A 24,576-nucleotide genomic window follows, 5' to 3' on the forward strand; every position below is an offset into this window, starting at 1 on the left:
TAATGCAAAATAAATGCTTAAGCTCCAACCACTGGTAGCGATGCCGTATCACGTAATAGAGGGGAGAGAGGACTGAGATCTTCCAAAGCTTCCTGAGCACATGAGATGGGCCAATACGATTTACATTTAGAACAATTGCTGAAAAATTAAATTCTATTTAGAACAATTGCTGAAAAATTATAGCCTCTGTTGTGGTACTATGAGTCAAAAAGAAGTTTGTTGATCATTTCTTATATCTATTTCTCAAAGGAGCTGTATCTATTTAATTACAAATACAACTGTAAACTAACGTAAATCCACAAATCAACCCTTGACTCAGTGTGAAAGAAGCTTGATTAACTCAAATCAGCCAGAAAAACTGATATAAATATATGCACAGTGGCATATTAACTACTAATATTTAAAAATATTTAATTTAAATTAATTCAATTTTTTTAACAAAGCCCAGGTCCCCTGGAAGTCACACAAAATGGTTTTCCCAAGCCTGCTCAGTTAATTTAACTGAATCTGTAAACATCTTCATAACATATGTGAGCCCTTTTGAAGACACTGAGGTCCCTAATGTTTTTCAAGTTGCCTTGGGATTGCTAGCAATACTGTTCAAAGTGTCCCGAAGAACTATATTACAGATGGGAGGCTGCTCAGGAGTCTTCCCTGTTACCACACTTTTGTCAGCTTTTTACAGAACTGAACAAGTACACACTCTGAGAGCAGGTCACCAGTACAAGTGATCTGAAAAACAGACCACCGATACCAGCTTCATTTGCTATTGTTTTCATTCTTCTGTTTTCAAATGGGTAGGCTTTCTAGGGTCCAATAGCAGATGCTCCAAATTCCCAGCTGGCAAGGATTGGTGTGTGAACCACATGCATCAAGGGAAAAGAAACAGGAAAAAGTTAGAACAGTACTTCGAGCACTGTATCAAATATGCAGATTTGCAAAGGTGGGGACACACAGGGAGAGAAAGTTAGACCCATGAAATAATCCGTATGATGGCAGACGGGAGTTCCAAATGCCGGATGGAACCAAGACATACACTGCATGTTCCAGCAGTGTTGTAGAAGTTTTGACAGACATCTCTACAAGACCATTCTGCTTAGGAAAAATCTTAAAAAGGCCAGCACACTGAAATAGAAATATGAGTGAGCTAGTTAACTTCAGTATAGTACGTATCTTTAAATTCTTTCAAGAAGCCAAATACTTAGAACTTCTAATTCAATTGGAGCCAATCCACATTAAAGATGATTGCCAACAATACTGCCAGTAACAATAATCATAAACAAAGCATCAAACATTATAAAATAAACCACAGCTTTTCATGAATTTATGTATTTACAGGCCAGATTATAATATTCTGACTCATCTCCGTGAGCATTTCATTCCAAAACAGCCCATTTTTTTCATTGATACAGTCCTCAGCATGATTATCTGTATGTGGTCTGTGAGAGAAAGAAAATTCATCCTTCAGAAAATTCTTATGACTCTACACTGTGGAGATGAGAACCAGGCAAACTCTCCAGGTGACGGTTACATCTGACCTTTGGAATCTGACTTGCTTTAACCTTGTCACTAAAAGATCTAAGAGCCACATACAATTCTTCTGATGTGCAGAGACCTTCATGTAAATTACATTTGCACGCAAAGACTGAATTTCGAAAATGTGATTCCCAACATCCTTTCCTTTTTTTTTTTTTTTTTTTCCCCTCAGACTTACCTGGTTTCATCAATATAAACTGCCTCCAGTACAGATGCTGCATATTCAATGTTCTTTTTTAAATCCACCACATTAATGTCACCCTTCTCCAGCTGCTTTACTAAGCATCTTAATCTGTGAAAAAGAAAATAAAAATATCAGCGTGTTGCATATATCAAATTTTAGTGACTGCATTTTCTGTTTGTAATATTGGAACCAACACAACAGCCAGAGTAGAGACAAGAGATCATCACTGCATCTCTTTTAGAAAAATACGGGTTTAGAACACACATAACAATGACCAGTTGTATGTTTTTACAGCTCGCTAAATTTGTAAGGTCTACTAAGAAAATGACTATACGCTCCAGTAAGTTAGAGAGGACACAGTTGCTACCATCAGAGTGATTTCATGTTAATTTCTGAAATTGCTATTATGCCTGAGTCTCTAATTTTGCTTAAATAATAAATGAAACTTTGCAAGTTGTCATTATAATTTTTCTATGTTTAGAACACTATGATTTTTTAATATCCACTATATACTGATTTTGCTTCATTTAAACATCTTTAATTTTTATTTAGGTCTCCAGTATGTTTTTGCTGCAGAATTTGTATTTCCTATTAGCGTGAGCTAATGTGGAGGTCCATTGTTTCTGTGTTTACAGAAAATTCACCATTATATCAGATGAAAGGTTATGCCTATGGCATTAGAAAAATACAAATATTTTCCCAAGTGATTTTACTTTTAGCTTTGAGAACTTTCTTTTACATTACAAACATGGATAAGCCCAAAGGGGATTTTTGTAATGCTTCGACTCATGCCTCTGTAGCAATATACTTTTACAGATAAACTCCCTGAATACCAGATTTTTCCTAAACTCTCTGATGAGAAGAACACTTCTGACAGTGCTCAACTTAACCATACAGGGTAGTATTGGAGTGAAATGAAAACCTTATCAGTAACTGTGACTAAATGGATGCTAAAAGAAATATGGGTATTTTCTTTCTTTCTATGCTATATGTCCAAGTTAAGTCATCTACAGTTTCGTATCATGCAAAATAAAGATTTCTGTAATTAAGGACATGTCATTATTTTAACATAGCTTTCATGGAATAATCATTTTTATGTGTATGAAATGTGAAAAAAATTGACACAAGAATTTGGTTAAAAAGTGGTTTGAAATTGAGTCAACACTAAGCTGCTCAGGCAGAGTTAAAGTGATTCTGAAGAAGTTACAGAAAAGGACACAAAAGGACAAAAACCTTATAATTCAGTGATGACCAGTGACCTTGTCATCTCATGCATCCGTGCTTTGTGGAGATGTCCTCAGGAGTGTCTGTAGCTGACTCAGTGCAGATCTGTCATAGAACCACAGGATAATTTTGGTCGGAAGGGACCTCCACCTTACCCAAGCTTTTGCTCAAAGCAGGGCCATCTTCAAAGTTAGGTATAACTTCAAAGTTACATCCAACTTCTGGGAGGCATTTCCACTCAAGTTTTGAATGCATGGAGATTTCACAAACTCTCTGGGAAATCAGTTTCAATGTTTAACCAGCCTCACAGTGGATTAATTTTTCCCCAATATTTAACTGGAATGTCCTTTGCAGCAACTCGTGCCCGGTGGTCCTCAACCTTTGCTATGCCCATCCAAGAAAAATCTGGCTCTACCTACAGCACTACTTCCCACTAGCAAGCTGAACACAGCAATAAAATCCTTCCATAGTGCTGCTGATCAGACACTTGTCAGGTGATAATCGTGAGGTCTACCCAAGAAATTAGAAAGATGGACTTCCAGAGCTGCAAAATTAAGTGGGTTATAATGATATATGAATGATCTGAATATATTCAACATATTATGCATTAAAGTGAAATAGCCACAGAGTTTAAGAGCTGACCTTTCATTAATGAAAGTAACATTTTAGTAAAGAATAAATATGTCAATTTGTAAGACAAACCAACAAGTGCTAAAATGCTCATAGATCATAAAAAGGACAAGGAAATGTAGCAAAAAAAGAATTATTGTTCCAGCTGTATTGAGCAGGATTTTTATTTGTTTTCTTCTAATTAAGTGTGATAAATTGAAAACAAACATAAGAAACACCATTAGAAAACCTGAAATGCTACTTAAAATTGGAGCTAATTGTATTACCCTGCCTGTGAACTGTGCTACTATGAAATAATAGACAGCAACAAGAATAAAAAATGGAGGGGCTGTTTTGTGAAGTAGAAAAATGGACAGTTTGAACAGGTTTAAGGTGCAAAGGAAATGGTATGCAGAGTTAATATGACACAACATGAAAAAAAAAGAGATTTTTAGAGAAAAATAACCAGATCATTTCTCTCGGGAGAACTGAAAACTGCTTTTTAAAACCAGCAGCCCTGGTTTGTAAGGGAAAAAAGAGACATCTGCAATTAATAAAGGGAGTGGGTGGAGAACCATATTCTGTCATATTGGGTAAACACCATTAAGAGCGCTGTGGTATTAAATGTTTTTACAGACCATCCAAATGTGCTCTGTTCCTACCTATCTTTAACAGTGCTGTCTGTGATGTTACCAGGACCAGTGTTTCCCCGCTCCTCACCTCCCCGTGCAGCTGAGCCTTTGTCCAACTGCGGGCAATAATATTTGGGGCCCACCCAGCAACACAGGCTAACCAGGAGAAAACCGAGGATTTTATTAGGAGCCAAAGTTACATGTTCTCGATTAACAGTATCAAAATCACAACGCAGTTGTTCCCTCCTTCCTCATTAAAATTCTCCCATGTTTGAATTAAAGTCTCAATAAATCTACTGTAACTTTTACAGGTTGTAAAAGAAGATAAGGAATCAGTGATTAAAAAAAAAAAAACTTTTTTGAATGTCATCATCGGAAAATGTGTTCTTCTATAGAACCAAGCAAAGTTCAACATAAGAAATATGTTTGGAAATATTGAGTTGTCCTAAACACAGATTTAAAAAAATAACAGGGGGTGGGATTACTTAAGAAAGGAGATCATAAGGTAGAGAAGCAGAGGAGCTGGACAAATTCAATTTCAGATTTTAAGATTTTAAATAAATTTCCAGTAATTGCTGAGAATAAGTGAGAGGTTCAGCATAACAGCCTTCAAGAACCAGAAGAGGAAAATTCAGCCTGAAGTTAACTTCTGAACCTGAGAAAGAGACCCTGTGTCTGCTTTCCCAAAGGCTGCCTTTATCTGTCATCGGAGTCTCCTCGCCATTGAGCACTGGAAAGAAACAGCTTTCTAACTTACACATCTGGACTTCACTTAAAACTGTTTTGGAAACTTTGTACAAAAAAAGCTGGCTTTTGCCACAGATCCTATTAAAGGGGAAGTGAAATAAACTGTAAAAAGTAAACTGTAAACTAACCCTGCTTCCTATTATATTTTGAAATTAATGGAAGTCACTGTAGAAGATGGGCAATGGATACATGGTTAATTCTTTAAAAATAATAAACACGTGAATTATAATTACAGAGAAATAGTTAACATTCAATAATCACAATGCCGGTTTAAAAATTATCTGTTAAGTCAAATCCAATTACAAGTTGTAAATCGTTATGTTCCCATGAAGTAGTTGAGAAAAGCCTAGCTGTGTGCCAAACGTATTAATCCCTTGAAAAGATTGTAAGAAAATACTGACAATGTGTTAAAAAGTTTAAGGACAGAAAAAAAAGACTATTTTCTGTGAACAACTGTTATATGTTTTGTTTGGACTATTTAATATTGAATAGGAAAATTAAATGGATAATTGTATCCTTTATTATACAAGTGATTTGACCCTCTAAACGATCGTTACAAACTAAGAATGAGATCATACGTAATGTGAAATTAAAAGCAAAGAGGAGAATAACCATATTCTGGCAATATGGTTCATCACAGTTTAAACACCACTAGTTTTTAAAAACTACAAGAAAGTGGGAAATTTTCCTCTAAAACTATTTAGAATTAGAACTGGAAACCAGTTTTGCTAGGTGTAGTGATTCCTGTAATACTCAGCTGAACAATTTTCACAAAAGCATTGCTCACCCAGTAGTTCATCAGCTTTCAAAGTTACATCCTCAGTCAAACATGAACACTCTAAAAAAGGGCCAATATCCAGCAATTCCAAATCATTAACAGTGGGGAGTTCAGATCATCTAATATAATCCCAGAATCCAAGTTGTTTTACATACCTACACATTTGAGATTCAGGGAAATATTTGAATTAGGAGAAATCCAAAATGGGAATAACAAAATTTCATCTTGGAAAAGTCACAACAAATAAAACATACCACTATTTCACTTGAATTCCAAAATTCCCTACATAAATTGCCCAAATAACAATTATTTTTATGTAAATTGGTATAATTTTAATTCTACACTTCTCTACTAGGAACATACATGTATAGAATAAACCTTTATCTGAATACATCATTCCATCCAACACATACTTTAAAATAATCTGGATCTGAAAGAAAAAACAAATTTTAATAATAAAAATCAACCATACTCTCACTTTTTCAAGTAAAAAAATTACAATATATGGATTACTAGAAATCTTTTATTATGACAACTGATATAAGTCTTTTTTGTGTTTTCTGCAAGACAGAAGAAAAATACTGAGTATGAAAAAGGAAAATCCCAGATACGGTTGTAATATTTGTAATACATGGTTATAAAAGTCTAGACCTGATCATGCAAATGGATGAGAGATCCTGGAAAAATACCCAGAATATGTTAATAAATATTCAGGAGTGATCCCTTTGGGTAGCCAGTCCCGTTTCCCTGCTTCTATCTGCAGTTACAAAGTTGCCGACTAACGCAGTTACCCTTTAGTTCAAGGTTTTTTACATTACAGTAGGGAATAACATGCTGATACGGGGACATCTTGCCAGTCAAGGCAAGGCCAACGTATCAGTGGGGAGCAAGGATTAGAACCCACAGCTCTTGACTCAGAGCTTGATGTGCATTTTGCTTCCCTAAAATAATTAAAAATTGAAGTTTCAAATGCAGTTACCTAATATTTCTTCTAATTAGAGGTACTTTCTCTCCATAAATTCTGGTATTGAGAAATGCGAGAAAGATATATCACATTTTCAGTGCTGCAAATGTGTTTCATGAAATTACTAAGTCTCTGCTGTGTCTGAGCATATGCACAGGAAGCCTTGTGGTTGCTAAGGGTTTCACGAATCACATTCATTTCATGATTATTTTAAGCATATGAGTGGTACACACTGATCTGTAGTTATGATTCAGTCATTAGAAAATAAATATTGAATACACTGGTAATGCAGCCAACATTTCGAGATACCAAAACTTCAATCCCATATTGAAGAATTAAAATAGAAGTTGTGCAGCTATATAACACACACTGAAATTTACACTTTCTTAATGATAAAACTCTGCATTTTCATGGCGATAGAATTGCCTTGGCTCTTTAAACATTGATCATGTTTATGCAAGATGAAGTTATTTTCCTTCAGACAGGCGTTGTCTATTAGGCTTCAATTAATTTTACCTTACTCATCCTATAAATTTATTATTTAACTGTATAAATATTATCCTTTGGGTCTCATCCAGTAACAGCTTCAAGTATGTTTAAAGGCTTAATCGAAATTTAGTCAAAATTGCTAAGTTTTCTTTAGCACCTAGCTGAAATCACAGAAAGCCATGGTGTCTTAACATGGTTTCCGTCTGAAACTACAAACTGTTCCAAGCTCTCTAAAGTATTTTTGAATTTTTGCATAATTCTCAACCAGCCTGATCAAGCAAATTGGGAGTGCCTGAGAAGTCTTAGTGTCTTGACCTCAGTGACACTAAAGGTCTGCTATTTTCAGCTCTGTAACCTTTCACCATCATCATCATCATCATCATCATCATCATCATCATCATCATCATCATCATCATAGCTACCTGCTGCTCTGGAGAGACATTTCAGGCTCATCCGAAATCCTGTTGCTGCTGCTCTTCCCTGCTGGCTCTTTCACCTCCCCCTGTCACTCAACCTTCCACAAAAGTGACTTTCACCATCATAGAGCCAATGCATGTCATCAGCACAAATTCCCATACATGTGAACTTCTCACGTATTCCTTTGTGCACACCCAAGATACAGAATGAAACCTATTTCAGCCAAGCTTTAAGTGTCTTTCAAACTTCTCTCTCTTCTGAGAATGAACCATTACCAGTGTAAATTTTTTTCATATGTTCAATTGCTTTCCAAGTTGAAGATTAATGAAAAAATCCTCAAACTTCAAATTACTATGTACATACATTCAGGTGTTTTATCTCTCTTCTGTTAGATCCAACAAGTAGAAAACTAGTCTTTTCTTACCCTAAACTCTGTAACTGTTTTCATTGCCTCAATATAATTCCCACTATCTGATATTCCCATTTCAAAATCAGTCCATAAAATCAAAGACAAATAATGCCCTACCTATAAGACTGACTTGTAAATTGCAAATTATCCTTCTAACGGCTTTTGCTGAATATTTATTTTTGTCTGAAGATTGACATTTGATCTATAAGGTTCCCCTGTTACAGAGTGCTATAAAGAGTGGTAGCTAAAGCTATTTCATCTTGAAGTTGCCAAATACTTGAACGGTCTATGTGTCTCAAAGCCTTCATCACAATCTAGCTAAATTCATTATCAACAACAAGCTGGGAAATCAAATGTAAGCTCATCACCTGCCAAAAATCACGCTTGATGGAAGACTCAGTGTATCTTACTTGCTGGAGCTAATGCGATTAAACGCACAGAAAAGGCACATAGTGCTTATTCCCTATAGCCATTTTAAAAGCTTAATTTTTACTGCACACAGCAGCTTTGAGCACAGTGATTGAAGAAGCTGCTAAAAGGCAGAAGTTAAGCCTCTAAATCCTGCAAAGCAGTCCTCTCCATTATTTAAAAAAAAAAAAAAAAAAAAAAGTATTCCATGGCAGAGGCAGGATGTTTCTAAACAGACCACGTCACACTCACATTGGAGTGTTGGCTCTATATTCCATCAAGAAAGTTGTATCCAAACCTCTGTGCCACTGTAAATTACTAGAGGAGCACAGGCCTGGCACATCTCACTGTCTGTGCTTCCCTCTTACCCTACCTCGCAGTTCTGATGAGTGGAAGCTGTCTCTCCCATACTTCTAAGACAGATCTTGACCTACTTTTGCCCCAGGAATGGTCATGGGAGATCATGGAATTCATGGGAGATGCTTGCTGGTTTAAGTTCCTGTTAGAAGGTGTTTCTCCAGACGACAGTATTATGTCCCAATCCCTCTCCCCTTCACATGATCCAAACTGTTTTAATATGATTGCGATGCACTAAATATTTGATCACACAACCCTGCAAATGGAGTCTCTTGTCAGCAACTAGATAAATTTAATGGTCTGAAAGTGTTTGTGTTCTCCCTCTTATGTTCCCTCTGCTTCCCAGTACTGCTAGAAACTACATTTTGCTTTCTACTTTTGAAACTCATAGATGAGATAGTATCTTCTCATGCAGTGGTATCTTATTGACATATCAATTATCACAGAATGATAAGGGTTTGGAAATGGATCTTTCATTACTTTTTCTTTTATTCTGTCTCTCCTCTCATTCACCCTGAAGTCATTGGTATACCCATCCTGAATCAACATGTTGAATAACTCCTTCATTTCTTAGGACCAGAAAATCTGGATTGAAGAATGTTGATATTCATCTTTTGAAAAAAGGATGCAAAGAGGTAGAAAGACCTTTTAGAAACATTAAGAACAAGCTATCATATACAAAGTCAGCTGATCTTTCAATTAAGAACGCATTAACCAGAACTTTGTACTGAAAATATTTTCTAGGCTACTACTAAGAAAATATGTTGCTGTCATTGTGAAGGCTTTTGAAAGCCTTTTTGGTGCAGTTTCTGCAGTTGTTAAGCACAGAAGACTGGTAAGTGTTTGGCACCAAAAATAACATCATTGCCTAACGATCAAAGAATCTTCATCTACGACACTTACCGCGAGTATCCTTCCCTCTACTTGACAAAGTCACATACGAGCAAACAACCCAGGAAATCTCCTTCACTGACATTAAAATAATGACACTTTGATCTGTGATTTCTCTGTGGAATCAAACTATATTAAATACTATATATTCTGTATATAATTAATATTTTGATTTCCCTAAGATAGAAATTAAAGCCAGGACAGCATTTCTTTGCTGCATACCACAGGTCAACATATGTAAGTGTGGCCAAACCTTTACAGCTAACACTTCTGGCAACTTTTATATTTGTTTCATTAATAGTTACAGATTTTTTGAGACATCAGGCTGTAGAATCTTGAGTCCTAGTAAGTAACATGGGTCCTCTGTGCTTATTTACAAATTATTTTATATTTATTTCTGACATGTTGACTTCCAAGGCCAGAGCATGAAATACAGTACTGTTTGGTTGCTTAGTATGCAATCTTCCATTCCATTTCTCTCAACACAGATAACAACTTATCACCGATGTTATATCAAGTCAACAGAAGTTACAGAAGGACCTATGTGAAAATATATTACAGAAGAAAAGTTTTCTGAAATGTCAGTCCCTTATATTCAGGCTAAGAACAGGGTCAGACATGGTTCCCCAGCTTTCTTCCTGTGCCCCATGCCATCTCCTTTTTTCTAGAAATTATTGTCCACCCATATCTGAGAGCACAAGCGCACGTGTAACAATACGTCTTTCAATCTGACACTGCCAAAACAATCTGATTCACCTTCAGGATATTTTACAGTAAGGGGATTTCTCCTGAATTCTTTCCACAGCACAAGATTAGGGCTCATGTGTAGTTATGCTGTCAGATGAATCAGCGTAGATGTTCAGCTGGCCTAGCAGGTCAGCATTAACAACCCAGATAATTCTACTTCAATCCAAGCTCTACCTTGTCATTTGGTTTAGAAGTCCTACATTCCTACTTATAATTAAACACTTGAAGTACCAGAATATAAAAGTTATACTTTCAATACATAATCACACCTTCCAGATGGAATGACAGAGCCAATTTATCTTGAATTTTGTATTTAAATAGTATCACAGGTTCTGAGGAACAAAGTACAGATCTCTATTTGTTGGGATAAAATTGTGAAATGTAAAAAATACAGATATTTGCATTATGAACTATTATGGACCTCTGAATAAAAATATTAAAATTATTTAAGAGCTACTTCAATCTGCCTAAAACGTTGTATAAAAAATACCACCGCCTTAATTCAACTGTCTTTTTCACTGAATAATTAACAGCTTCAACAAATCTATTTTCACTAAAAGAATTTTTCATTCAAAAGACCAAGCAAGGCATAAATGCTTTAGCACAACAGCTGTAGTAATTACAGTACAATTTTGCTGTAAAATCATTAACATCTCGGTGGTTCTGAAGAAAGGATATAGTACATGTAATATATATGACAATGTAAAAATATGAATAGGGCTTTTATTTAAAATTGCAATACTGCAATTAAAATGAAGAAAAAAGAAAAAAATTTTGAGATGCTAGAATCCAGCACTCTATGTTATGTGTGAAACTAACTTCTGGCATTTGGAATTGTTAAAAATAAATGTTCTGCTGAAGAATTGCCAAATCAAAGTACTTCAAAGTAGGTCTTGGTAATGAGAAGTAGAACATTAGAAAAGCTTAAAGACACTTGAGAGCTGTTTAAATGTTTAAAAGAGGAAAGAATCAAGTGGGTGAACTTCTCCCCTGTATTCTTTAAGAATGATATAAATAAGATGAAATGTAACATGGCCATTCTTATTTACACATGTGAGTTTGATCTAGTTCTTGCCTACATAAGAAACTAAATTTGAATTAAGGTTAGGTAAGAAACTGAATTTTCATGGCTTCCAATTTGTTGATGTTCCAGGTCTGAAGTGGAGCATCCCTCAGAAGTTGTAGTCCAGAATCTCTTACCAAAAGCATTACTTTTGTCCTGTTTTGTTTAAACTGAGAAAATGTTGTATAGACTGTAATTCACCTCCAAGATATTGTTTTAATCTTTTGTTGCTCACCGTATGTGTAGCCTGTTTATATACACTTCACACAAATTATAAGCAGACTAGATCAAAAATTCAGAACCCAGTGCTCATCCTGATCACAACATTCAGAGAATATTCAGGATCAGAGTAACACGGAAGTTACACTTGTTCATCCAGAATTTCACTGCAATACAACTTTTTATTTAACATTTCTGCATTCCCAGGTGAAAGAAAACATAACACAAAAGCTGTCTCTCAGCCTGAACAGATTACAGAATGTATCTGTATCTGTATCTGAATGTATCTGTAAGAGATGCATTTCCATTTTTGTTTTAGAAAGAATGTTCTTTAATTAATTATCACTCAGTTCTAAAGAGTCACACCATTATACAGCTGGCCCTGTTAATTAAAGCATCAGATCCAGCATCTTTTCGTAAGGACATGGACTGTGTCTTCTAAAACATCTCTCGTGCTCTTACTGCAAAAAAACACTAAAAATATTTCTCAGGCTTTCTGTCCAGCACAATGACCAACCTTCTTAGTTGCTTAATGATACACTGCTCCACTACTTTCCAAAAGAAATCCTACACTGATTTCAAAATGATCCAGATAATTAAATATGGCTGGAGGAATTTAGTTACTTGTGAAATTGCTTAGAAATGTTCTGTTTGTTATCTACAAAAATACTATACGAGAAAGAGCTTTCAGCCGGAAAATTACTGGGCTTCCTAGGCGAGCAGTGGTTTATACGAAGATTTCAAAACCAGCTTTTAATAACATAAAATACAGTTCTTATATGTCTGTGCCTTTCTAGGACTGAGAAATTAAAATCTGAATTCTTTGAGGTGATGACAGTATGACATCCCTGAATCCTAAATATACTCCTCTAGAGACATGGATCTAACCTGAAAAGTTCAGGTCTCTTATGGTCATGACTAACATAATCACTAAGTTGTGCTTCATTTTTCGTAGTTTTACTGAATGAATCACTATCCTCCAGTCTCTCTGCAAAACCTTGACATTGTTTTCAGTTAGGAACCTGGCTATATTTTCATTTCAAAATAGAAAACTAGTAAATTCTTGATTCAATGTTATATGATGATGTTTATTTACATACTTACTAAGGATTCAGGAAAAGCTTGTGTGTATAAAAAACTCAAAATAGGCAGTGAAACAGTTTGGTAGAGAGTGTAACTACATGCTGTGGTTTGCCTGTCATTCTCAAACAATACATTGTTTTGTTTTCCGTTTCTTTTCAGATTCTGCTATTGCAGCATATTTTTTTATTGAAATATATTTTGAAATAAAATTATTCACTTAAATCTAAAATAACATTACTCAGAGGAGCAAGCCAGTAGTTTGCCCAAGAAAAACAAGACAGCTATTAAAGCTATAGGAATTAATCCAGGCACTGATCGCAAGGGTGTGCTTACCAGAATAAACACCACAGAGAAATACTATAGCAAAGTATACAGCAGTTAAATTTCAAAAATTAATGCAAATGAGAAAGTGCCTTGTTCAGTAGTTTCCTATCAATATATTGCTTTCACCTGCAGGTATCTACATAATGTCTTGAGCATGCAACACAGGACTTTCTTGAATGAATAATGATGAAAGGAAAACTAAGTGCAATGCCAATTAACAGTTCAGTTCTGGCGCTTGTGGTTTTGCATGTGTGCGTTGATCGAGCAAACCACAAAAATAAGAGCTCTGGGTTAACGAGAGTGTTTACAGCCTGTTTGCTTGTGATTGTTGGGATAAAAAGTCTCTAAGATTTGATTGCCATTACAGATTGAGAATAGTCATGTTACAGTGCAGTTTAACTCTGGAAAGATAATGCGAAAAGGACAGCAGATCAGATGGGTATCACCTTTTTAGGGGTCCACCACCCTTTGTTAGGCCAGCAAACGACAATAACTACTGAAGACTCTCTATGTGCTTATATGGCTTGAATAGCAGGGTCAGGACCCTGGTTGGCTATCTGCTGTGTAATGTGCAGTCACACTATATTTGACCATACTAGGAAGTGAGTCTTCTAAGTCATTTTATATCTATCTCAGCTCATTATTTCTGTGGGGTTTGGGGGTTTCTTAATGTCATATTTTATGATTATTGATGACTAGGAATTCAATTGTAAGGAATATTAGAGGAACTTGTGAACTCTGTGTTTTTAAATTGATTCGAGGACGTGATTCTGAAAGATGTGTGAGAGATTTCAGTGTTAACAGTGGGCAGAGATTTCCATTTTGAGCAGTGATACACACACAAAGAAAGAGAAAGGAAAAAAACCAACCACATTTCTTACCATAGTGAGGATACACCTAAAAAAAAAAAAAAAAAAAAGATCGCAAAACACTCAACTGAAAGGTAAATACATAGCTGGAAACTTTGCTCCAGCTTATTAAAAACTTTCTAGTGACAAAGTTGATACAGGTATTCCTGCATATAAATAAATTAAATACATATTGAAGTATAAAAGGTGGACTCACCATGAGGCTGGGGGATCAAATCAAGCAATGAAGAGAACTAGATCTAGCTTTTTAATATCTAAGGCAAATGCAATAGCTGTTAAAAGATGGTTTTGCTTCCTTTTTAGGAAACCCATGCTGAAATGTCTGATTGATTAACTGAGAGTGTGCAAGAAAGTCAGGTTAAAGCCCTCCTCTACCATAATCAGCCAAAGGAATATGAATGAAATGTGAACAAGCCGGAGTAGAGACACTGACGTTTAATACAGTAACTACAGTAGCGAAAATGTTTTTGTATTTTTATGAAGAAACTTGCCTAAGGCTCAATAATGTGAAATTAAAGTGGGATATGTGGGAACAGCCAACACTTATGTAAAAGCAGGTGTACGTGCACCCAAAAGAAAAAGGTATGATCTATGGCATAACTGTTGGGAGAAAAAAGGACTACGAGTATTTTGTATCATTTCTCTATTAATCTTCAGGGTTTATTAATTTTGAAATTTACTGTCTGACCAATGTGATTCTAACTTTGCACAGATCAGCATGTATCTTATGATACTGCTAATATTATACTGTTGGATACATGTTAATGTATTTTACATGAAGAGTAAATGTAAGTAAAATCAATGTAATAATTTGCCCTCTGCAGATCCTAGATCAGGTATTAAAGAAAGGCATGTTTATTAAAATTAATTGGATATAATGTGAAGTTAATCCAGGGATTAATTTAAAATATGCTTTGCCATAAAACAGCTGTTTTCTACTCTTTTTTTTTTTTTTTTCCAAATGTACTAGTATGTAAATACTTGTTTAAACTTTTCATTTGCTATGATTATTATTATTTTGAGGTCGTGTCAGCTGCATTTAGTTTAAATTTTAATCCAGTGTAGTTAATCTCAGACTCTTTTCTGGAATACCCTTACTAAAATTCAAATGGAAGCACCATTAAACAAACAAACACAAAACAACAGAGTAAGATATTCCTACAGGACGAAGAAACAAATCTTTTCAATACTGATCTCACCAAATGACAATAACTCTGGAAGAAGATTATTCCAAAGATCTAATTTTTTTGTGCTAATAGAGTTGGAGGTGCTTACTCGGACCACAGCTATTCTACTGGATTCTGGTATACTGAAAAAAAAAGAGATCTTGACATCTCAAACCACAAACATGATTACAGAAATGACATCAATATTTACTAAACTTTCATGACCTCATTTATACTATGTTTTTTTTTTTTTTTTTTTTTTTTTCAGTAGGAGAAATTAATTAATTCCACTCATAGGCAGAATAGCTTGAGATATAGATACATATTTGATCATAGATTGATGTGAGCCCCCAAATCAGAAAATATATAATTTAACCATGGGAATAATTCCTTTGTGAGGTGAATTTCTGAGTTTTACCTCTGTGGCTCAGACTGTCCTAGCATTTTAAGGCTGAAAATCTCGGCTGTATTTCTTTTTCATTAATAACATTAACCTCACAAGCCTAACTGCATTGTCCACTGACAGACCCTTTCCTTTCAGAAGCCTATGAAAGCTACTGAGTAAAACAATTCAGGTTTTTTTTTTAGAACACCAGTACTCAATGTTCAATTTGGCCTAAAGACACATGAATAAAAGCACAAAGATTACCACAACAGAACTTGTATCTTTTCCTCTGCTTTGCCATTCATCTTTCCATTCATTCCAGCTTAACTCCACCTCTGACAGAACACCTGCCAGGCTCATGGGATGCCTGCTGTCCCCTTTCATGTTCTAGTTGTGATTCTTAACCTACTGAGCATTCTCTCTAATCTTGGGGCCAGGCAAGTGAAAGACAAACTGTGCCCTTACAGGCCTTCCATCACTTAGGCCCCTTGACACGTTCACTCTAAACTGAGACTGGTCCTTTCCAGTTCTGGGTTTTGGCGTTTGTTTTTTTATTCCTCCTATTCGACTCCCTGCATGCAGACACGCCAAAGAGGAGTACCAGTATTAAGAGGGCGTTTTCCTCACCTTGCCTTTCATGTAAAAAAATACTACATATAACTGTACGGCTCACATAGTGAGGAATTTTATTAATACATAGCTACAGTTTATGTCTAGATATACGATTTGAAGGAACACATTTGCAAGTATATAACAGTCAAGTCATTAGGCAAGGCAGCTTCCTGCAGATTATTCCCATGAGTCCTGTTCTAATGACAATACAGGAATTTATTTTCAATATTTAATTAATGTAAAGCCAGTAAATATTAAACATTGTATGTTCTCTAAGGCTGAGGGCAACTGTTTCTTAGATCTTCGTCACTCTGCAATATAATGCTGATGTCAGTATTAGTGTTAGTCATCACAGGTCAGAATTTTAGTTGGCATGAATCTCACAGAACACAGTGGAGCTACAGTAGTTTACACGAGCACAGGTGTTTTTCCAATGCGTTTTAGTATAATAGCATGAAGAAACAAAATTAGTGTTTTCTAGGTGAAGACCATCTGCACTGAATTTTTTTAAAATTCAGAATATATTCAAAATTTCATTAAAAAGCCATTGAACAACTTCCGTTATAAAGACAGATGAGTTGCCTAGAAAGACATGAACACCTCATGCATATAATAAAGACATATGGATTAACAGTTCATGAAAGATATTTTACTGTTGTCACTAATGAAGCACAGTTCAAGCTTCAAATACACTTAATTCATTTGCAATGCTCTGCAGAAATGTTTCAGTCCTGAAAATACATTAAATTATAAATTATATTGATTTGAAATAGTAAATCCTGCAGTGTATCTTCTTTTCACCACAGGCCTAGCTGACAGAGAATTCAGGATGGACTCCCTAGAAAATCCCCAGCACAAGCAGAGCTGCGCTGGTGTCACACAAAGCCAAAGCAGCAGGCAGCTGAGCCAAACAACTGGTGTCAGTAAGGTGGGACTCTGGGGACTTGTGAGACAGATCAGCTCTCCCACGCACAGAACATTCATTATACAAGTATTTCTCAAACAACACGAGTACCAAGCTGTGTCTTACTATATCCACATCTACACACCCAGATTACTGGAATCTGTGACCGAGCACAAAACTTCATCGAGAACAACCTCATCTTTCCTCGCTGGTATTCTTGATACGCACCAAGAGCCAACTTGATGGGGATAGATGGTTTCTCTTGCCATGCTGGTTTTTTGTTTTGGTTTTGGTTTTGGGTTTGGGTTTTTTTTTGGGGGGGGGGTTGGTTTTGTGTTTTGTTTTTTTTTTCCAGCGATGCAGCCCCTTCCAATCTCCAAATTATAAATTGGGTACATGGCAGAATGATTTTGAAATGGCATGAAATATTTTAAGAGGAAAAAACGTAATCTTTAACAAAATAATTATTTGGTTTTGCAATCCTTTTATCCACACTTAACCCCACCAGATTTCTACTAGCAGAAGGCTTAACAAATACATCTTAAACTACCAGTTTCAGGTGTCTTACAAAGCAATCTCAATTTTTCTTTCTTTGATGGTGGCAGAATAAATGTAACCTCAAGCATCACTGTGTTTTTTCCCTTTTAACACTGTAAATTTAAGACATGTTAGGCCTAGGTCTGCTTTGGAAATTTTAATTACTTTTTCTTCAGGTTTGCTCCAATGTTTTCTTGTGATGAATAAGGCAGCTTTTGAATTGCCTTTCTGAATCTTGTCAGCACTTCCCAATCCCACGTTTGTAAAACTGTGGCAATTTTCCAAAACTTATTGCCTCATAAATCTTATTTAAACAGAAAAATCTTTAAACAGTATTTTGCAGACCCACATCAATGAACGAACATGAAAATTTTTCTTTTATAAATAGGATTATAGGAACCCGATAAAAGACAGTTAGGAGGGTTTTCAGACCTTTTAGAGATTCTGAGTTTTAAAAAGAAACTAAGATAAATATATCATGATAATCCTATTCACAAGGTCTACAGAATTATTGATTAGTCCTGTCATTGCATTTAACCAGCTGCTCTTAATTATTAAAAAGATAAACACTATTGTAAGATGTGTACTCTCTCTATTAGTCAAAAAATGTCCCTGCGGTTCCTCTTGTTGGATTAGATGGTATAATTATGTGATCTGCCAGATCACTTACAGCATCCTCCTATAGAACTGGACTGTTTTTTCTTTAGCTGCTAGATTTAGTTATCATTCTAAAATCTCAACATTCTGATTTTAACATTCTGATTTGACATAATCTCAGTATTTGACATTTATGTTTACATTTTACGCTATAGGCATTCCTAACACAGTAAAGCACAATAGACATTTCAATATATCGCAGAAAGAAAACAAAAAAAAGCTATTTCTGAACAATGTAGAGCTTATCAAGTACCCTATGAGTATGGATCTTTTTCTCAACCAAAATTTCACTGCAAATTATCCAGTATCAGAAAAGCTCTTGGGTTTGAATAACTGGCTTTTTCTTATGAAAAGCAAGCCTGTATTTTTTTCAAAACCCTCTTATCAGTAGAGCACAGAACAGTGGAAGCATTTTGCAGTCACTTTGCTTTTTTTCTGAATGTTCGCAGTGGTACATGACAGAACAGCTTTATGTCTTCAGCAGTTGATTCTCACATGCATCAGCCTCTGGGCCATCTGATAAGGATTGTTCTGCTTCTCTAAATCAGTAAGTACGTTAGACCTCTGCTTAGCTGACGTAAGTATGTATCAGCCAATTCCTGAATGTCTCTTATCAGAGGAACTCTCAGCAGCCTAACAAGCAACAGTCTGGTCCTAGTTCCTAGTGTCAATGATTTTATAATCCGGCTCACTCATGGTCACGGACTAGGACACCATGATGGAATAAGAACCAGGATGTCCAGCTATGAAAATAAGCATATTAATTCATGATTCTGTAGTTTCTCCATGTGCGCTTAAGGCAATTAACTCATCTTTGCAGAGAGGAGCAGGCAGTAAAGCACTGACAGAGAAGAAGGAACAATCGTATATGTAAAGATTCATACGGAAAATAAATGAATCTATGAAGTCCCCATTCACATTCCTTTTAACAAAATTATATTTACTCTTACAGTCAATAAATAAATTACTATCAACATTATTTTAAACTACTGTGGACATGTTTACAGCTCCAACAAAAGGTGACAAAGTCTAAATTTTAAGCTCAGACCACCTAGTAAGAACTATTTGCATGTAAATATTATAATACCTAAGCTAGCTTCACTTCCAACAGAACAGGAATAATTATCCATTTACATCAACATATTCAAAATTTAACCTAGTGATCCAGTTGACTTTATGGATCCAGCTAGACTGGACACATAGTTGTCATTTCTCTAGAACAAGAGAGATGTTTTCTGCAGGAGACTCTTGCCTTGTATCTGGTCTAAAGATCTGCTCACCCCGCTTCGGATTTCTGCATTCTACAACTCTTGCCAGGAACTGCAATAAATATTAATGAGGATATTTAGCAGGTTTTGATCCTATACTACCAATGTATGTTTAGAAAACAAATATTCTAGAATGAATTATTGGATGGATTTAAAAAAAAAGATAAAGGTTCTGGAGAACACTGTATCTACTACACAGAAATTTTTTTAAGTTCCTGAAAGCAGAATGTAGACTTTCATTCCTGTTTTGTTCAGTCATTTTTGACAGAATGATAGAAAATTTCAGCTTCAGTTCTTTGTCTCTAGAGAGACACACATCAACTGAAAATATCTATAAATGTCAGAAAGAAACACTGTATTAAATTGCTTGAAGAATCAGAACTGGCATAATACCAAAAGAGCCCTTGAGCTTTAACCTGCATACCAATAGTGATAGCTGGCCATTGGTATCAGCTAAAGAGGTTGTGTAGCTGAAAATGTCTGGGACCTGTCCAACCAAAAAAATGAAGGAAAACCAATGCCGCAGTAAATAAATAATTTTCTTTCTATCTCTTCTCTTTGAGATGTCTTTCTACGTATGATTTCCAAGGAACTACATATACCTGATGTACTGGAGGAATTGGCTTCCTCCCATGACCCAACAAACAGTGCCAGAAGTTGCTCTGTTGACTGCAGGCTTTCTCAAGCTAGGTCAAAGAAAAGGAGCCAATCTACAGAGCTATCCATCCTGTCTTCAGGTTTGAGGTTTGGCATAAGTTTCAGCTCTGATGTCATGTTAAAGTTTCAATTATAACAAAAACCTTAAATCAGACTTGAAAAATTTTTAACAAAATGAGTAATCAACCTCAGATATGGAAAAGAAAAAAAAACGCAGTACTCGCAATAAAACTATAATATGACACAACTGCTACCACTACCCATCTCAAGCAATGAAATGTTTAATTAATAACAGAAAGGTCCCTCTTATACTGATTTTGCTCTAAATCCTCAGCATTTAAAGCCATGCAGCCAGCTCAGTCTGCAACATTTGTATGTTTGAAAGGCATCTCACTGGGAATGCTTTATGCCTGTTTTTCTGTCTTGTTCTCTGAAATAGAAGGAAAAACAATATAGGAACATTACTATGGAGAGGATTAAAAGCCTATTAAATGTACACAGAATACACCAAAGCGACAGATTTTCCATTTCCATCAGCCAAAAAAACATATCAAACTCTTAAATAAGCCAGTGCATATAAATAATGTAGCTGCTTAGGTCATCTGCACAGCTTTCTATATAGTAAAGAACTGAATTATGGTTTCCTGTTCCGTTATTTGTTGTCTTTGGTCACTACCCAGGTGCATGGAAAAGTTTTCAAAGTAATGTTTATCACTGAAAAAAGAAAATTCTTGAGAGCTACGAACTGGCTAGCTTCTTTAGCAGGAAGAAGAGGATTTGCTTAATGTTGTTCTGGCACACAAAACATAAATCTGGTCTCAGAGAGAGATGATAATATAATCTAGATTTTTGCTTCTTTCACAAATTGTGTGGTGCCAGAACTGACAGAAGATTTTAGAAGCCCTAAGGTGCAAAGCCTTCTGTGTAAATATACCTGTTCCTTTTTAGTTATTAGCTCTAAAAGTTGTGTGGCTTTGCTTCTTTAATATTGGGAACAAGACAAATTTTGAATGGTCTGTCATTTATCAGAGTTCCTGTCAAGAGCAGCTGCTGCATAGCCAGAACTGGAGACTGGAGAGCTCAGTCGTGTACATTGTACCCACAACAGTAAGCAATGACGTGTATAAGCAGTTCCATTAGCATCAAGAGGGAGACAACGTAATTACAGATTTGTACGACTTGGCCTCAGAACAAAACAAAAACAAAAACAGGAACTTAATTTCTGATCAGTCATCTTATGCATTAAATACAGGTTATGCCCAGAAACAGGAGGCTCAAATCAGTTATCTAAGACAGGCATCCTGCGCCACTGGAGATGCCCTGGAGTATCTCACCTGGTCCCCAGCTGCTGCTCCAGAAGAGCACAGGTGTCCTGCAGGTCCTGTGTCATATCTGCCAGCCCTGGGAGGGTGTCTTGGGCACCCTTAGGTATCTCAAATGGCACTAGATGCCTGCATTTGAGTGACTGATGCAAGCCTAGGAGGCCGTCATTTCTTTACAGGTTAAGCAGATATATGTTCCTTCAGACAGAAGATACTCATTTCAGAAATCACTGAAATCTACTTGAAGATAAATGGGAGAAGAGACAGAGAGTGTGTGGGATGGTGCTACTGCTGCAGTATGACATAAAAAGCCTGGTCTCGTACATGTGTTGTGAGAAGAACAGAAAAAAAGAGAAAGCCAGAGGGATGGGGGCAGAGAAAGAGCATATATACTGCAGACTTCTGAGATGTCAGGAGCACAATTACCCCTTGTTTTGTATGACTTTTTTCACCTTTTGTGATTGATTATAACCTGGTTTAACAAAGGAGGCCTTGTGATTTACTACTGCACCCAGGTTTTACCTTGCTCCTCAGTCAAGTGTGATGCCTGAGTAACATGCGTAGGAAAACAACATACATTCTTAACACCAAGATCTTTTTACACCACCAGCATGGTATTAAGGGAGCACAGCTTAAATGCGCCTTCGCTGCTGGGCAAATAAAGTACTGCCCATAATGGAAATGGGAACCAAACCCATCAGATAAAATAAATGGCAATATTTTTGTTGTTCTCTTGAGATCAGCTATGCTCTGTAGTCCTAGCTTGGACTCATACTCCTAACCCAATTTATTCATTACTAGGTCTGACTAACCAGGTTACTACCTGGTTATCTGACTACCAGATTGCCCAGGGAACACACGAGTGCTCCAGTGTAAGGATCTCCCTCCTTCCCTTTCCTTTCTCCAATGCTAAATCTTCCCAGCCACCCCTCTTCACCCCTCTGAACTGAGGACACATGCTGTGGTTCCCTGGGGAAAGACCAGTTGAGACAGTACCTGCCCCGAGAAACAGCACTGACATTGCTGGTCATCACAAATGAAGCTAGAATCCAGTCTCTCACCCGTCTTTCTCATGGCATCTGCTCGTTTGGCCTTAAAATCTTTCCAAATCACATCCAGATACTTTTCTGTGAGGACAGGAAAGGGACTAAAGGACAAACTCGTTTAAAAACCAGATGGTTATCTTAAAGAAAATTTTCAGAAATGGGCTAATTATAAAAGGTTACATAAAATGATAGTATCATAAAAAATGGCTTATCACCTTACCCTATTTTTTAAAAAAAACAACAAATTAATTGAAAAATACAATTTAAAAATACAGTTCCCAGCACAATAATTTAAAAATGCAGTTTATCATATTCAGTCACCCTTTTTAGGCTTTATGATTGTCTGTGAGGTCCAAAACTTATTTAATTTACAAAACAAGAATATTACATGGACACTGGACATTAGAGACATACATTTTTATGTCAATTTAACACTTATAGTTGGAGAAGAGGAATCAGCGGCTGACAAGAAACAACTGTGTGATCGTCTGTCACATAGAATATCCTGGCTGGATTATTGAATCTGCATTTTAGGCATTCCTACCCTAACTAGGACCACAGGGAGTTAAAAAAGTTTCTCTGACAGGAGGTGTATGTCTTAGCTCTCCTTAGCTCCACTGTTTCATTTCTACAAAATTCTAGACTATAATTCATGCACAACACTTCATACCATGGGCCACTAAAAGGAATTTATTAAACCAGTCAAAGTAACTTTCCTAGGAAGTTTCTGTATGCAGAATTTACAGCCACATCAACAGTCTCTGATATTTGCCATGATCATGGTACAAATACCATCGTTAAAGGAATGATCAATAATACCATTCCATTTCACAAAGTTCTGAAAATTATTAGAAACGTATGAATACAATTGTGCAGGCATGAATGGATTCACGGCCACTGTACACAATATCCTTATACATAAACTTGTAGTATTCTTTTCTTTAAAGAAAACAGCATTTGTTAATAAAGTGCCATTTTATCTGCTACAGACTAGAAAATGAATGTGTTCAGACTACGGAAAACTTCTGTGGTATGTATGCAAGTAATTAATTTAGTAGCCTTATATGTTCAGATTGAAAAATTATAAATTATTCTGATTTTGAGATTCTCACTGAAGACAACAGCAGTTCTGATATTTTACCACTATTCACTCAACACTGGGAAAAGTGAGATACAAGCACCTTACACTGCTTGAGAGAGCTTCCAGCTACTAGAAGTTATTTGGCTTTGCTTCTGGCCTATGGCACTACTATTGCTATACAGAAGTTTTCTCCTAAAAAGTCATTATAAAAGTAATATAAATAAACATCCTTCTATCTTTATACAATCTATTCCACTAAAATTAGACTGCTTGCTTTATTTTTTAGGAAATCATCAAAACATGTAAAGGGTCTATAAGACAGAGCAAAAAAAATGACCTGGCAATAATTCAGACACCTGCTTCAGCTCTTTTAAGATCCCAGGGACCCTCTCACACTTTTTTTTTCCCCTTAGAGAAGTCAGAAATGCTACCAGCCCCACACTGCACAGCATCTGGGGGAGCTGCAAAGTAGAGGCCTGAAGATGGTTGTCCCAATGCCGAGGCAAATTTAAGTTTAGCCCGCACTTCTGAGAACACTTCATTTGGTTCTGCTGCAGATCTATAATTGTAATATTTACAGTTTTCCAAAGGAAAGAAGTCCTATTTGTTAAATCAGAAAGCCTCATTTGTGAACAATGGAAAATACTACTAAACTGTACTTTTCAAATAGTGCCAGCTATTTTGCTGCAGAATTGCACAGCATACCATATCACGTCACTGGAGACTAAAATAAAACCTTCCCAGAAACCCAAGTGCCCTATAATACTAATTTTAAGAGATTCCAAAGTTATTCCAAGCAAATGATTTTATCTAAATTTGGCTATTAATTCCTATAGTCAAACAGATTTTGAAAGAGACTGTGTTTGAGATAAATATAAGAAACAACATGGAACAATATGTTTTCTCTGTGCACCACATGAGCTGTATCTTACTGAATGCCAGCTGAAAAGTCAGGCTAAAGGTTAAGAGAATATTCTTTTCTTCACTCGTG

General features: G+C 36.0%; 1 protein-coding gene across 1 annotated transcript in view; it reads right to left on the minus strand.

The window, feature by feature from the left end:
• Nucleotides 1-24,576, minus strand: part of PDE1A (phosphodiesterase 1A) — a 161,634-nt gene that overhangs the window by 62,781 nt on the left and 74,277 nt on the right. The window contains exon 2 of the mRNA XM_026853204.1: nucleotides 1,715-1,828. Within this exon, the coding sequence (XP_026709005.1) occupies nucleotides 1,715-1,828 (114 nt within the window). The remainder of the gene's footprint in view (nucleotides 1-1,714; nucleotides 1,829-24,576) is intronic.

The sequence above is a fragment of the Athene cunicularia genome (genome assembly GCF_003259725.1).
Source record: "Athene cunicularia isolate RWA chromosome 7 unlocalized genomic scaffold, athCun1 chr7_part2, whole genome shotgun sequence".
Lineage (NCBI taxonomy): Eukaryota > Metazoa > Chordata > Aves > Strigiformes > Strigidae > Athene > Athene cunicularia.